General features: G+C 32.3%; 1 protein-coding gene across 1 annotated transcript in view; it reads left to right on the top strand.

Moving 5' to 3' along the window:
* Window positions 1–12,511, top strand: part of LOC106054655 (uncharacterized) — a 91,980-nt gene extending 79,469 nt beyond the window's left edge. The window contains exons 77-85 of the mRNA XM_056037857.1: window positions 685–776; window positions 1,506–1,644; window positions 1,778–1,889; window positions 2,916–3,031; window positions 4,252–4,326; window positions 7,127–7,303; window positions 7,542–7,642; window positions 7,779–7,996; window positions 8,145–12,511. Of these exons, the coding sequence (XP_055893832.1) occupies window positions 685–776; window positions 1,506–1,644; window positions 1,778–1,889; window positions 2,916–3,031; window positions 4,252–4,326; window positions 7,127–7,303; window positions 7,542–7,642; window positions 7,779–7,996; window positions 8,145–8,431 (1,317 nt within the window). The 3' untranslated portion in view covers window positions 8,432–12,511. The remainder of the gene's footprint in view (window positions 1–684; window positions 777–1,505; window positions 1,645–1,777; window positions 1,890–2,915; window positions 3,032–4,251; window positions 4,327–7,126; window positions 7,304–7,541; window positions 7,643–7,778; window positions 7,997–8,144) is intronic.
* The last annotated feature ends 3,244 nt before the right edge of the window (window positions 12,512–15,755 follow it).

The following is a 15,755-nucleotide window of genomic DNA, read 5'->3' as shown; positions in this document are numbered from 1 at the left end:
TACCATTAGTTAATGTCCTTACCTTAGAGCTGCCAACTATTATTGTAGTTGTTGGAACAGACTGAAAGTGGAAAGAGTCAGAGGTAAACATTATTCACAGAAATGTTCACTATATATATACTTAATGGTGCTTATTTACTATTAGTTTATGTTGATTATGTTTCAATATACAGTGGAACCTTGAGATATGAGTTTAATTCGTTCCAGACCTGAGCTTGCAAGTCAATCTACTCATATCTCGAATGAATTTTCCCCATATAAAATAAAGTAAAAAAAAGTAAAGCCAACTAATTGGTTCTAACCCTATATAAAGTGCCGAAATTACCTAAATGCTGAATAAAACTTGTTATGAATTAATAAATGTTCATGAAAAATGTATACATAAACAATCAAATAAATAATGAAATGAGAAATGCATTAAAGATATCAATCAAATGTTTGTAAAGAAATGGTAAATGTATAGAATACCCGTATTTCCTAGGTGGCTGACGACTGCGGCTGAGTGCAGTGAGAAATTTCACTCTCGGCCCTGCTCATATCTCAAATTACTCGTGTATGTTGAGCAGATGATATCTCAAGGTTCCACTGTACCACCTTAGATGGTTATGCTATATTACAATATGAAGACTTGTCATACTTGTAAAACAAAATTGTTTTGTTAATATTTTTGTTATTTTTCTATAGGTTGGTCTTTTGATGCAAAGATCTAAAGCTGCCAAAATTTATATGCAAAGAGAAAATACAGAAGCCATAAATATATTGGAACGATTTATATTGTAATTGCATTTTTTATTTACCACATTTGTGTTTAGTAAAAGTTCAGAATACAAAGGGTCATTTTTTTTAGCAAACTTATTTCAGTCTTGTTTGAAGTCTGTAATTTATAAGAGATAAGAAAACAAAAAATGTATATATAGTAATTAGCTATTTGTATTAGGGTTTCCCATAAGATTCATTGCAAAAATTCTAATTTTATTTTGAGGCATTGAAATTGGTATCAATATATAGGTAAAGGTCAAAATAATTTTCTTTCTTTTTATCAGCACAAATCAAAATTTATACTTAGTTATTTTGTTAAGGTATTTCTCAGAAAAGCTGCTAATGTCCTCATTGTTTAGCTGAATTTCTTCACATAAGTATTTACACATTATTACTCTGAACCTCCAATGTCTCACATAATTTACTACATCAAAAATTGAAAGAATGTTCATTTGAGTTATAGTAACACTAGACTTGATCTGGATCTTTCATATTTTTAATTCCTTTACAATTATAGGTAAAATTGAATTGAATCGACATAATACTTGTATCATTCTATTTATTTTATATGGTTATAATTTTAGAGGACATACACGATTCTGGTAGCCTGTAACCTTTGCATACCAGTGGTTTTAAGTATAAATGAAAATTGCAAAAATAATTCTGACATTTGTACAATATAATGGGCCATTTTTTCACAAAATTCTAAATTTTAATTCACACTCGTTTGTATTTAACTCTACCAGAGAGAGACTGCCAAAACATGCTGATCAACTCATAGCCAGAGATGCTGTCCTTCAAGATATCAAGGCTCTTAAACAACAAGAGAAAAACAAACAAGAAAAAAAGATGCCAGAAAGTGTTCATGATAATTCAGCTATACAAGTAGGAAGCTAGTGATTGGAAATCTTGCATGCTATAATCAATCACACAACTTTTTGTTTACAAACATATATAAATATATATATATATATATATATATATATATATAACACTTAACATTTCTAACTTTCTTTAGGAAGAGTCAGAGCTAGTGCAAAGAAAGTTTATGCGTTTCATCATTTCCTTCATCAGCACCAATGACAGTGTTCCAACTCCAAGACTTATTGTTATAGATTTTGAAAAATCAGGTACTGGTAGTTTATATTATTTAAAAAATTTTAAAGTTTTATTTTGCTGAGTGTTGGTATGGATGGTATAAGGAATTTTTGAAGTATCTGTAAAATGTTATTTTTATGCTTCATTTATTATTGCTGTTTATTTTGATAAATGAGACTATGCTATGTAGTCAGTCTCTGTAGTATTTCATTTAATTTTTTTATTATTATTATTTTATAGTTAGGTACAAATTAGGGATATAAGTAATGTATTTATGAACATCTTTTAAGAGTTGTGACATCATGCTCTCTGATATGTTCGTGCACAGTGGTTCTAACCACATCAATTCCCATGCTTGTGTTCACTTTGTACCAATAGTCAGTGATGCCTGTAGCCAGAAATAGGTTTACAGATTGTGTTATTTTTTTGTTATTCAGGACTCAAAGACTGCCTGCTCTAATTCCTGTCTGCATTACTCCTCTGGGTTAATGCTCTTTTATTGCTGCATGTAGATCTGGCTATTGTTGTTTATCTTTGTAGTGTTAGTGTAGGTAATAGTGATGGTAGATTTGTTCACTTTTTTGGGGGGGGGGTATTTTAATTTTTTTTTATTTATTAAATAAAAGATCAGTTTGGTGTACCGGTAGTCCAAAGAAAAATTTCTGTATTTATCTTTCAAAATTAATTAGATTATTAATTAGTTAGGTATCCTCTGGTTTCTTAGGCAAAAATAACCCCTTAGCCACAGGCTAAGTTGTACAGATTGAACCCACCCAGTAGCACTATCAACTGGCTACTATAATTCTGGTTATCACAAGCCTGCTAACAATATTTGTATAGCTTAAAGAACATCTTCAGAAACTATCGTCTTATATTATAAAACAAACTTTTTCATTAGTTGTTTAAAAATAAATGTTATTTCAACCCACTGGAATTTGAATAGTTGTTTAATTAGAAATCTTTTTTTTTATTTCATTTGTATAATTAGTATAAATTTATGTTTAGATAGTGTGGATGATATTGCATTACTGATATTGTATGTATCCTGAAATTTTTAGCGAAGACATTGAGTAAAAAAGAAAGTCAGAATGATACAGACAGTATAGCCAGTCATTCTATGACACGCCCAACTCTAAGGCCCAAAACAGCAAGTCGTACATTTAATCCACTAACTGTAAGTCACATATACCATTCAGAAATATTTTGTTAACATTTTCTTAATATTCATAACATTTTTTATCTTAATATTCATGATATTTTTTGTATCTAAATCCATAAAAAATTATTTTTATTTTTAACTTATTTTAAAATTTGGCCTTATTGCAGTCTAAAACTTTTTTTTTCATTTGTCTTGTTGTCTTAATACAAAGTTTTATTTTTAAAATCACTCAATGTCTCTTTATTTGTAAATATAATTCAGTGGGAGACAATTTTGATTTCATTTAGAAACTGAAAGTACTGTAACCTGAACTGTCAATGTGCTTTTGATACTTAGTGGTTTACATCATTTCATGAGTAGATGTGTTTTCCACTGTACAATTGCTACATCAAAATTTTTTGTTTCAAACTGATATAAATCATCAGTGAACTTTAGACATGCATCTAAGAGGTGCTATGATAGATGTTGAGTATTACCTATCATCTCTGTCCTCTCATTTAGTTGCCATCCACATGTGTATCGGGAGGCTGGCCAATTCACTCAATTTTTCTTCTGGTAACCCTGTCTGCGCTTTCTTTATGGCATACTAATTTTTAATAGTGACCAGTTTATCTCTTTGTATCAGAACCATAATCAGCATAGAGAAGTTTCCCCATTGCCTTTGAAACTATAACTTGAAGTTGTTTTTTCTCAATAGAAATACAAAAAGGCTCTAGAAATATGAGTATTATTTCCAAAATTTTATATATAAGTTTACATGTTTTATGTAAATAATTCTAACGACACCAAAGCAGATATTTAATTTTGAGTTATTAGTTTATTTAAAGTGTGTGTGTAATTTTTTGAATAATGAATTTTAATTTGTTTAGACCAATAAAATAACCTTATCTAAAACAAAGTTATGCAATAGGAATTAGCAGCTATTTCATGAGTAAAGTAGAAATTTAAAAAAAATTTAATTTAGTTTTTATTACATGTTGTAATGTAAAAGATGACAATTTGAAGTAATGGCTAATTTAATCAATAATGTAGAGCTTTTGATGTATGTAAATAAAACCCTTTTAATTTGAAAAAAAAAATGAAAATCTATAACAACATTTAACCAATTTTTTTTTTCAACAATTGTTTGTCTCTCTCTAGAAATCATCTTTAAAGTTTTCCATACATTTTTATTACCACAAGAATATTTATTTAAAAATGGGAAACTTTTTGATAAATTCAATCTTATCTTACAGAATATTGCAGAGAATGAACAAAATTTATGGGAAAGTGAAACATTTTGTTGGAAAATTTTATGTGAAAATGAAAAGGTAATACTGTGTTAGCTTTTGAATGCAATGAATGGTTTCTTATGTTTTCTGAATACATTTGTTTTCTAACATTCTTTCGTTTATTAATACTTTTCAAAACAGTTTGATAGTACATCTTTCTTTGTCTTATTAGATTTTCTTCTTTTCAAATACTTTAATAGCCCCTGTCTTAAAAATTTGAGCATTACTTTAAATTTTTACGAGAGGCCTTTTTATTGGTCAAGTAGTTAAAAGTCTGGCCAGGAATGACAATTTTGTGAAGTAAGAAAGGGATTATTTGTCATTACAGATATAAACCAAACAGGTTTACTGTAGTTCATGGGCGTAACCAGGATTTTTTTTCCCGGGGGGGGGGGGGGGGGGGGGGAATTATATATGTGTGTGTGTGTACATAATTAATCTTTATTACATTCATACCCTTTCGGAAGACATTTATTATTTATTGTAGACTCCCCGCCCTTGCTAGCAAGGGGGTCTGGGGGAGCTCGCAGCAAAGCCCCGCCGCCGAGCACTATTTCTGGTATTGAAAGCCAACAAAATGCATATTCTGAGGTATCTACAATGCATTATGTTGCTATTAAAAAGTTTTATTTCAAAAACCTAATGTGCTATTCTTACTGACTTAGACCCTCTCGCGCCGTTCGGCGCATTTTTCGGCAAGCTGTTTCCGCAACTCTTATTTTGCGTAATTCATTTTGTCGGAGAACATGTCCCGCAAAACCTCATGCGACGCTCTGTCACAACCTTACTAAGGATTCGACTCCCAGTTCGGCATATGATTTCTTTGATTTAGACCCGATCTCTATGACTGACTCGTAAAATCTGTCTTAGCCATCTTTGTTGAGCCACATTTAATGTTTTTCAATTTCGGCAGAAGACTATTCACACTTTATTAATAGAGCCCAAGCCACTGTTAGAAATTTGTAACCTTTCTTGACTACGCTCTTGGAATTACATGCCTGTATTTCGCTTTAGATTTTATATAGAAAAGGAAAGTTTTTTCGTCAAATCATCTGTTGAGGGGTTTTAAACTAAGAAATCTCTGGAGCTACGATCATAGAATTTGGTGACTGTAGTTTGCTTTAAAATAATATTGACGAGAGAGGTTTTCAACTCTAAACGCTCTGTAGGGGAATTTTAAACTCAAAACCATCTGTAGGGGTTTTAAACTTTAAAGAAAAAGCCATCTGGAGGAGAGGATTTAAACTCAAAACTCCTTTGGCTACGCTCATAGATTTTATAGTGTGTAATTTGTTTTTTATATTGAAGAGGTACTTTTTAGCTTCAAACCCCAACTGGAAGGGGGGGGGGGGGGGTAAACTCAAAACCCCTTTGGCTACGCTCATAGAATTTTGAATGTGTAACTTTCTTTTTTATATTGAAGAGGGGGTTTATCGTAAATTTTGGAGGGGGTTTTAAAATCAAAATCTTCCTTAACTGTGCTGTTGGAATTTGGGGATTGTTTGCATTTTTTTTGTTTTGTTTTATAAAAGAGGGAGATTTAACTGCAAAAACCTCTGGAAAGGGGTTTAAAATGCAAAACCCCCTGTAGGGGGTTTTAAATTCAAAGCCCATGGTAGGGGGTTTTAAACTCAAAACCCCTTGGTAGAGGGATTTGTATCTCAAAACCCCCTGATAGGTTTTTTTTTTATCTCAAAACCCCCTGGTAGGGGGTTTTAAACACAAAACCCCCTGGTAGAGGGTTTTTAACTCAAAATCCCCTCGACTGTGCCTTGGTAAGTGATGATTTAGTATTAAAATCTCACCTAAAATAAACAAAATGAAAGCAAAGATCAGTCACTTAATTCCGTTGGGGGGGGGGGGGGATTTTATTTCGGGAAGGGGGGGGGTTGAACCCCCCCAAAACCCCCTCCTGGCTACGACCATGCTGTAGTTAGTCTTATAGTGAGTGGTTAAGCAGTTGTAGCTTCTGAACTTGGGGTCCTGGATTCGTGTCTCAGTAAAGACAGTCAAAGACTAGTATTTTGAATTTCTGGATTTTTAGGGTGCCCCTGAGTCAACACAGCTCTAATGGGTAGCTGACTTTAGTTGGGGAAAGTAAAGGCAAATGGTCATTGTGCTGCCAACATAACACCCTGCTCATTAACCATCAGACAAAAAAACAGGTGACTTTCACATCATCTGCCCCTTAGATTGCAAGGTCTGAAAGGGAAACTTTACTTTTATTAATGTGACCATGTTTTAAAGATCATGGCAAAAGTCAAAGAGTAGCACTTTTTTTCACCCTGTTTTTTTTTTTAAACTATTTTGATTTTTGGAGGAATGGCAGTAAAAAGAGAATGTTTAACTTTAAAACAGAGATTTAGTACAATAATAATTTTTGATTAACAATGTTTCAAATAGTCAATTCATTTTTGATGCTGTATAAAGACTTTGTGAATGCCTCACTTGACTGGGTCAAGAGGGCGGAATTTCTAATAGAAATTTTTTTTAAAATTTTTCATAAAAGTCTTAGAGCATGTCAGTTTAAAAAACGTTGACCAGTCCATGTGCAATTTAGTCAGTATGGCCAGCTTGAAAGAATATTCTAGAAAAAGTTTGAAAGTCAATGTGACTTTTAGAAAATTCTCTTTAATTGTATTAATGTTTAGTAGTTTTAAGTTTATATTGCAATTATTACTTCTTGCACTTACCTTTACATAGTGCAGATGGAGTTCTAAAGATTGAACATTAAATCTAAACAATTATTGTATGTATCTCATTGTGTATATGTAGGCTTTTTAAAATATTATTGTTTACAATCGTTAATACTTATTGATGTGATGCATTTTGTTGTTAGGGTTGGCATGTCTGCAAAAAATCCTTCCAAGTGAAAATGTCAGAAGAACTGAAGAAAACAATCGAAGGATGTTCTTTTTACATGGCTAGAATGTTTGCAATATTACGCCAGAGTTCAGTCAGCCTTAATTGTTTTAGCGGGCAAGCTGGTAACCAGTTTACATCATGGATTGAACAGGTTAGAAAAAAAGACTTTTTAATACATTTTAACCCATAAATTAAGTAATAGATTAATTAATCTTTTATCATTTTATTAGTTTTGTTTTGATCTTACTAAGCAAATAGATCTATTTTAAATTTTTAAAATGAGATTTTCATTATCCCAACCCGTTTTTTTAGTGTTCATCGTATATGTTACTTGTACTTTGAATGGATAAAATTATATAAGAAAAAATGTTTTTCTATGCTTTTGACAGTGTTCGAATAAAGAGGTTGACTTTCTTGATACTTACATTGCTTTTCGTGCTGCACTTGTTGAGGATGATTCTGCTCACAAATTTTTGAACCAGTTGACCAGGTAAGTTTTCATTTTTTTCTTGTACTGTTATTTTTATTTCACTTGCATTATTATTGATTATTTTTTATATTTTAGTAATGTGAATTATATACAATTTAAAGAAATAAATAGCTTTTTTGAAAAAAATTTCTTTCAGGTGTCATCTACCAACTGGAAAAGTCTACTGGTTATGTGAGGAACATGCCAAAGGTCCCAGAATCACTAGACTGAGTACAGAGACTGCAACCAGAAATGAAAAGGGAAAAGTTGTCTATGAAGAAGACATAAAGCTCAGAGATATTTTGGAACAAACTGAAACGTATAAGCAGAAAAAGAAAGCCAAGAGTCCTGCGGCACACATACAGTTACCTCCAAGTAGATCATATTTCATTTGTTCTTTAATTTTATTACTAAAACAAGTTTATACTCAAATTTAAATCAATACATTATTAGTCTATTCTTTTTAATGTATATCTGTAAAAAGTGAAATATGTATAAATACCTTCTATGGGTTTCTTTGCAGTGCTGGATCTTTTCACCAAAGACCACTCATCTGAAGAGGATGCTATATTAATAGCTGCATTAAGCACAGAAAAGAAGCCAGTAGTAGAACCAAAGAGGAACAATTCTTCTATAAATCTCACTCAGAACCCAGAAACACTAAGTGCAACTCCTACAACATCGAAGAGCGTCATGGATTCCAGTAGATCACTCCAGTCCCCCAGAGAGGAATCAAAACCTTCCTCTCGTCAATCAGCAAGAGCAGATTCATCCATGAGTAAGAGTAGCAAGACTTGCACTCTGCAGTAGCTTTCATAGGATTACCTCAGTAAAAATACTATGTGTAGGTTCTTTACTAATTGCTCAAAGCACTGTATGGTTTATGTAATTAATTGTATGTATGTAATTTGTTAGAAAGCTAATTACAATTATGCATCTATAACTATGTAGTCTATTAAATATAGATGTGAATATATACATTTACAAAGTTTGATTATAACACACTTAAAACAGTATATTTATATATTAGGCTTTTTGATCAATTGTTTTTATATTCTTCTGATTATATGTTGTTACAATGTAAAAACTTTTTTGTTTCTTTACTTTTCTTTCAATATTAAAATAGAAATAATTCCTTCACTTAGTATACAATGAACTATACATGAAAAATTTGACATTTTGTAATTTACCTGTATACAATGAACTATACATGAAAAATTTGACATTTTGTAATTTACCTATTTCAGCACTGATATTAACTATTGTTCATTAATAGTTTTCTTTTAAATACCATATGCCAGTATACATTAGTCAGATAGACATGTTGGGCTGATGTTGATTGCTTATCAAATTATGTTGATACATTAAAATAAATATTTTGTATTAAATGTTATTGTATGAGATTGCAATAATGATATTAACATTTTTTGTTTTCTGTCATTAGGATAAAAAAAATGTATTGATTTTTACTTCTGCACTTAACATGATTGTTATTTTAAATCAATTAACTCATTAGATACTAATGCGCCCAAATGCGCCCTTCCCCCCTCAGTACTAATGCACCCTTCCCCCCTCAGTACTAATGTGCCCGCCACAGCACACATACAGCGTGACTTGTGTAGCTCTCGTTTTCCTGCGCGACGCGTGGTGTTATTTTGAGCTGGCTGGGTTTTTTAAAAAGTAGAAATATAGATCGTTTCGTTAAAAAAAAACGGATGTTTTTACGTCTTTCGCTTCAGTTTCTATGGGCCTTCGAAGTTTGTTGATTTTTTTTTTTCGATTTTTCTTAGCTGCACAGGCCATTTTCTCAATGACCTTTCAATTTTTAGACCAGTTATCGCAAATAATACACTAAATACAGCTAATAATGAACTTGATATTGATCAAGACATTGATTATTAGAATTTAGCGCTACATTTAGACTTAGATCTAGTCCGATTCAGAGAGAGAGAGTGAAGGAAACATTAGATCGATCATCTAGCCTAGATCTAGACTATTCTGGATCTAGCGTCAATGAATCTTCAACATCTTTGACTGATATTTTGAACAGTTTTTATTTACCACATGAAAACTTTAGATGAAATAGATCTAGTTGGGGGTGTTCACAACGTTGGTTTGGACAATGGTTTGATTACTTTTACTTTGTTACGCTAGAAGTCATGAAATCTGAGACACATACAGAACCACATCAGCATGATGCCGTGTTCAGGCAACTAAGGGCCTCACGCGTACCCAGTGAAAGTCAGTAAATACTCAAGACATATAAAGATTTTATATATAAGCATAATGTTTATTGTATAGGCCTACTAAATTCCTACTTAAAAACATTACTGGACTTTGGGTAAAATTTAAATATTACCAAAAATTACAGATCTGATTGGGGGGGGGGGGGTCACCAGTCTTCAAAAAATCAGGCACTCGAACAAATTTTCGTCTTTACCTGTTGTTTTTATTGTTTTAATCTTGTAAAACCTATTCAAATTATACATCATTTTAAAGGTCATCCATTTCTCTTTTTTTAGAAGTATTTTTTGTTATTGATAGATGTTGTTTTATGTTTTTTAAAATATATTTTGTAAAGTCAGTCTATTGATGATTTGGAGTTACCTCCCTTTGCTTAGTATTTAGAGAGATGCTGCTTAGGTATGGGCTTAGTAGCTAATGAGTTAAATGCTACATTAAAAAATTTGTACCAATCTAAAACTAAGCCATGACATACATTTTTATTTCTTTTGAAAAGGGTAAATCTTTTTTTTATTAGACCTAACTGTACCAAGATTATTTTTTCAATAATATGTATTAAAAAGTTTGTACCAATCCAAAACTAGGCCATGACATACATTTTTATTTCCTTTAAAAAGGGAAAATATTTTTTTTATTAAACTTAACTGTATTAATATTTTTTCAATGATAAATGTATTTTACTTTTCCATGATAAAATCATTACAGAAATAATTTTTAACCAGATTTAGTTTTTAGGATAGAAACAAAATGTTATTCTTATTTGCTTAATATTTTTCTTTTCGCTTGTTTGCCAGATTACTATTTTGTATATTTTTTGTTAGATTTCAGGATCTTTAAGCTATAAAGCTTACTTTTTTTTTTTTTATGATTGATTATCATTCTATAAATATTGTTGTCAATTTTTTTGTGATATTGAGTGATATTTTGTGATATTGTTTTTTAAGTGTATTTTCTCTCAGGACACTTTTTAATTTGCTCATGTAAATGGAATGACAACTTTGGTAGGAATTTATTTCCTTATTTTAAAAATTTGTTCTGCTATACTCTGGTATATTTTTTTATAACTCATCTTTTACATTTTAGTATTATTATTTACTTGATACTTTTCAACCTTATATTTTTGTTCATAAATTTACATTTGAACATCATTCATAATTCAGTAAACATTTATTTTTGTTGTTTTTTTCCATACAACTGCCGGAATATGATCTAAAATTAACACGCAGCACAATTAAAGGTGCTGGTGCATTATGAAATTCTTAATCTTTCTCAAAAGTAATAGCCTATATTTATTTTTATGTTTGTTTAGTGGCTCTTTTCTTTTCTAATTATTTTTTTTCCACACTGCTACACAATATTAAATATAACTGTAATCATTTTTTTTACACTTCCATATCTAATTCCTGATTACATTTTTAATTGTTCAACTTATAATCAAATGGTGAGAAACAAATTTAATAATTTATTTGTATTCAAAGCAATCTATATATATAATTCTCTTCATGGCTCAAGAGTTTGGACAAAAGTAAAGGAAAGATCACTCTTTTATTTCTGCAAGTCGGACTAGAGTTACCCTACGAAAAAAGAGGGGGGGATAGAACAAGTAGTATTCACCCTTCACAAAATAGCAGGGCCAGACTTAACCGTTGTGACCAAGAAGTCATGGAAAGATCACTCTTTTTTTTATGTCTACCCCACGTAGTTTTAGCGGCGAAAAAAAAAAAAGGGGGGGGGGAGAACAAGTAATCTACTCTGTATTCATCCGTCACTAAATAGTAGGGCCGGACTCAACCGTTGTGGGGCCCTATGTGAAACAGATTTTGTGGGGCCAAGTTTGGGTAGGGATACGGATAATAAGTGAAATTGAGGAGTTTGTATTAGAAATTAAATTCCGTCTTTGCATTTCATTCATTCTTTACTACGTACATAACTACTTTACAAGCCTTGCGTGTAGTGAAGTCATAAAGTATGTCTTAAAAATTTTATTACCAACATAGATCTTGCTCAATAGCAAGAATTAACAAATGTTTCAATCTATCTATGAGAATTATTGACCTCAAGTAATTCTTCATTAGTTTGAGGCGTGAGAAGCTTCTTTCACCAGATTACACAATTACGGGTAATGCATAATGCTGTTTTTATTTATCGCACGTAGGGATTGGCGTTTGCCATATTAAATGACACTCCAAAATGACAATTTTTGTCTACATATTTCATGAGATTTGTATGAGTTTTCAAAAGATTTTTTATAATTTCTGGAGATTTCCATGACTTCCTCGTATATTTTATCAATTTCATGAGATTTCAAGGAGCTCCTGGTAAATCAGGAGGCTGCAGGAATTCTGTTATAAGTTATAAAATGGTTTAATTTAATAATTTACACCTAGAATTAGCGCGGGTCCTTTGAAAGTGCAGGGCCCACTGCGGTCGCATAGGTTACATTGGCCTAAGGCCGGCCCTGCAAAATAACAGCGTATGCTACGCCAAGGGTTGACTAGTACAAAATATTGTTCTCATTTTATTTCCATTTTAGACAACTTAAAAATTAAATGTGAACTGCTTTATGATCTATTAATTGGAATTTAATTCTTTAAAGTAAATCTACTTCAGTTGTCAACTAATGAATATTAAAAAAGATTGAACAAAGATTTTGTGTGTGTGTTTTTACAATACCTCTATTTCGGTTGAACAATCAGAGTCCCAAAACCTGGAAAATGGGTGGACTTATTCTCAAAAACAGCTCGAACGTTTTTCCTAGAAATTTGACTTTCTTTCTCATTGGCCACACAGAGAAAAATATAGTTTGACCATTTCCATGGTTTCTGTGCTACATTTTTCAAAGATTATTTTTTTAAGTCGATCGAGCCTCCACAGTGATAAGCAGACTTCTAAAAAAAATGGAAGGTTTTGTATTAATAGTTTCAAATAGTTTACGAGCAACCTTATTGTCTGTAAAAGACTTTTCACCCCTTTAGCATTGTACATTTTCTTTATCCGGTACCAAACAAGATTAATTAATTAATAGGACTATTTGGTTAAATTTGATTGAATCACGTTTTGTCATCGACAATGAATAAGTGTGTGCAATTTCAACTTCTTGAACTGGTGTTCATATATTTCAGGCTGTTCTATTGCTTCTGAAGAGCTGTGATTTTATTGTTTTGCATTTCTGAAAATAATGCTTAAGTCGCATGTGAGTTTTTGCTGACCAACGCACAGTGAACAAAAAAAATAAATCTAGACACTTCGTTGGTTCCATGAGATGATTTTTTTTGGTTCCATGAGATGAATTTTTTTTCCAAAGAAGGCTTCCAATCTGAAAAAAAAACAACTAATGTCTTGTCTTGAAGCTCCACGCATAATCTATGTTTGCAGTAATTTATGTTTGCGTGAATGAATAACCACTGTGAAAAGTCACTTAGAAATATGTTATTTGATATAATAGTTGTTATCAACTGTTCCTTCACTTTCGTCGTAGGGTTGCTGTGTCAGTTGGTCAAACCAACTCCCGAAACTTTTTCTGGTCAGCAGCTGTTGTAACTGTAACGTTTCATCAAAGTGTGTATAAAGTTTAACTTTTTTTTTTCTCTTATTTAAGGTTTTTGTCCTCCTCTGGGCATCTGTGTATGTAAACAAAGACCTGTCTTTCAATTTGTAAGCTACTATGATGTCTTAGTTTTACAAGGGGCCAGAGATCACACTTATAAACTAGTTAAATTATCGTGGTGCAATATTGTATATAAGACATTGTCTTGATTCCGAAGGTTAAGGACAAGTGATGTGATCATGCCAACTCTTAGTAACCTGCATATTTTGTCAAAACAGTTGTCCACCTAGAGCCTATTGAAGTGTTCTTTTTGTCTTCTGCGCCTGTCTTCTGCTAGTGTTTTTCTTTTATTTCGGTTTCAAGTGTGTGTTCCGTGACTTTCGTGAGAGCTCTCTGTTTTTTCTGTACAGTCCATCCTCTGCCAGCCACTTTCCTCTATGTCAGTGAGGGCAATATGATGTTTCCGGATGGCACATCTTTCACGCCATCCTCTCCAAAAAAGATAGCACTTATATATATATAATGACATGCTGAAATTATATTCTATTAAGCGCAGCTGTCTTATTGTAAGTATACATCTATACTGCATGCATGTCCACACCAGCCACCACCAGAACATAATTATTTTTAAGAAAGTCTTGCGGCAGTCTTGCCTACAATTACGGAGTGTATAGCAAACCGCCCTAGTCATATATTACAACTAAATATACAATCTACATCAGTGTAAACAAAAATGAAGGCCACGGGCCTCAGGTCAACACATGACCACTTTTGGCCACTCTGGGGTCACAGGCTTCAGGTCAACACAGCTACTTTCATTCAAAATAAACCAAAAGGGTCATGATGAACTATAAGCTTCAGAGAAACTCATGAGCCTATAAGCTTTATAGAATACCACTTATAGACATCCGTTTGGTAAAGCCTATCTGATGATTCAATGCAGAGTTGAATCTCTCAGACAAGGCTACAAAAATATGTCACGTTTGGGAGTAGGCCTACCCCAGGATGCATTACATCAGGGTAAAAAAAAAATAAACTCCCTGGAAATCATTGTAGGCTATATCTACTAATTTATCACAATATAATCAATATATAAAATACAATAATGATCAAAGATATACTTAGCACCAAAGATCTCCAGAGCAGGGCACTGAAGTACCCCAAGTCACACGACCAATAACTAACAGACAAAATTTTTTACAATTCACAACACAGGTCCAGTGGTCAAGCAGTTAACCTATGAGCAAGTGGCAACTAGGCACAGTTTGCAAGGCCTTTATAAACTTCCGAAGGGGAATCACTCCTGCCTTTACTTAGCTCAAAAATAATTAATTCGCCATTATGTCACACTGACCCATGGGGGCCTAAAAATATTAAAGTGGTGCAACATATTACAGGCGTTTTTTCTTTATCAGGATAGCACCGCGAGTCGATTTTATGCAATGACTGAAAGAAATTAAATCAGAAAATGACATTCTGTGATTCCTAATGCTAACATTATTGTTTATCCTAGCAAAGCCCAGACAAGTGTAATTATAAGGTTTAATGTCATAACGGGTAGATAAAAGTTCTTTTATTTGAGTAGGCCTACAATTTAAGCTCTTTCAACAAACTATCTTAATTGTTCCGGATGGCCAATATCCAATATTTGTGAGCATCGTCAATTATGCCAGAGGCCTATATTTCGCACATAAAACTGGAGAGTAGTCTACTGAAGCTTTGTTTAACAGAATAAATTTGCTTGTTCATAAATTGATGAAATATTTCAGCAGTTCAAGTTCATTGAGTCTCATGGTCACATCATTCATTAACGTGGAACATACGTTTGAAAATCACTATTTTTTAAATCATGGTTTTGGTCGACCAAGTTCGTAGGCCTATATATAAAAATATTCTGTCGCTTGCCTGCACACTGTAGTCTCTTGTTCGTATTTTTTTTAACAAAATATATCGGAACAGCATTAACAAATCAGCGATTTAATAAAAATCGGGGACTTGGGGGCCGCATAAATGTATAGTGGTTTGTTTGGGGGTGTTGTTTTTTTTTTTTTTTGCTCTCTCAATTGAGGAATTACTACAAGAGTTAGCAATTTCTTTAACTAATTTTACGAATGATTTTTCTTTAATTTTGCTATTTTGTCATTTTACATCACAATTTTCACCACAAATGTACAGTTGTAGCCTACTTATTGTGAAGCATTTAAGTGTTTATTCTCGTGCATGCTCCGGAACCGTGGAACTAGCTTAATAGTTGGTTTTTTTTTCTTGTGACTGCTGTCAAATTACAGTCAATCAGCATGACCTGTTGACATATGAATGTGGTTTTAAAAAATGTGAAAGTTT

This window comes from Biomphalaria glabrata, chromosome 8 (assembly GCF_947242115.1).
Source record: "Biomphalaria glabrata chromosome 8, xgBioGlab47.1, whole genome shotgun sequence".
Lineage (NCBI taxonomy): Eukaryota > Metazoa > Mollusca > Gastropoda > Planorbidae > Biomphalaria > Biomphalaria glabrata.
The sequence above is the reverse complement of the archived record's forward strand: the minus strand, read 5'-3'. Positions and strand labels throughout refer to the sequence as shown.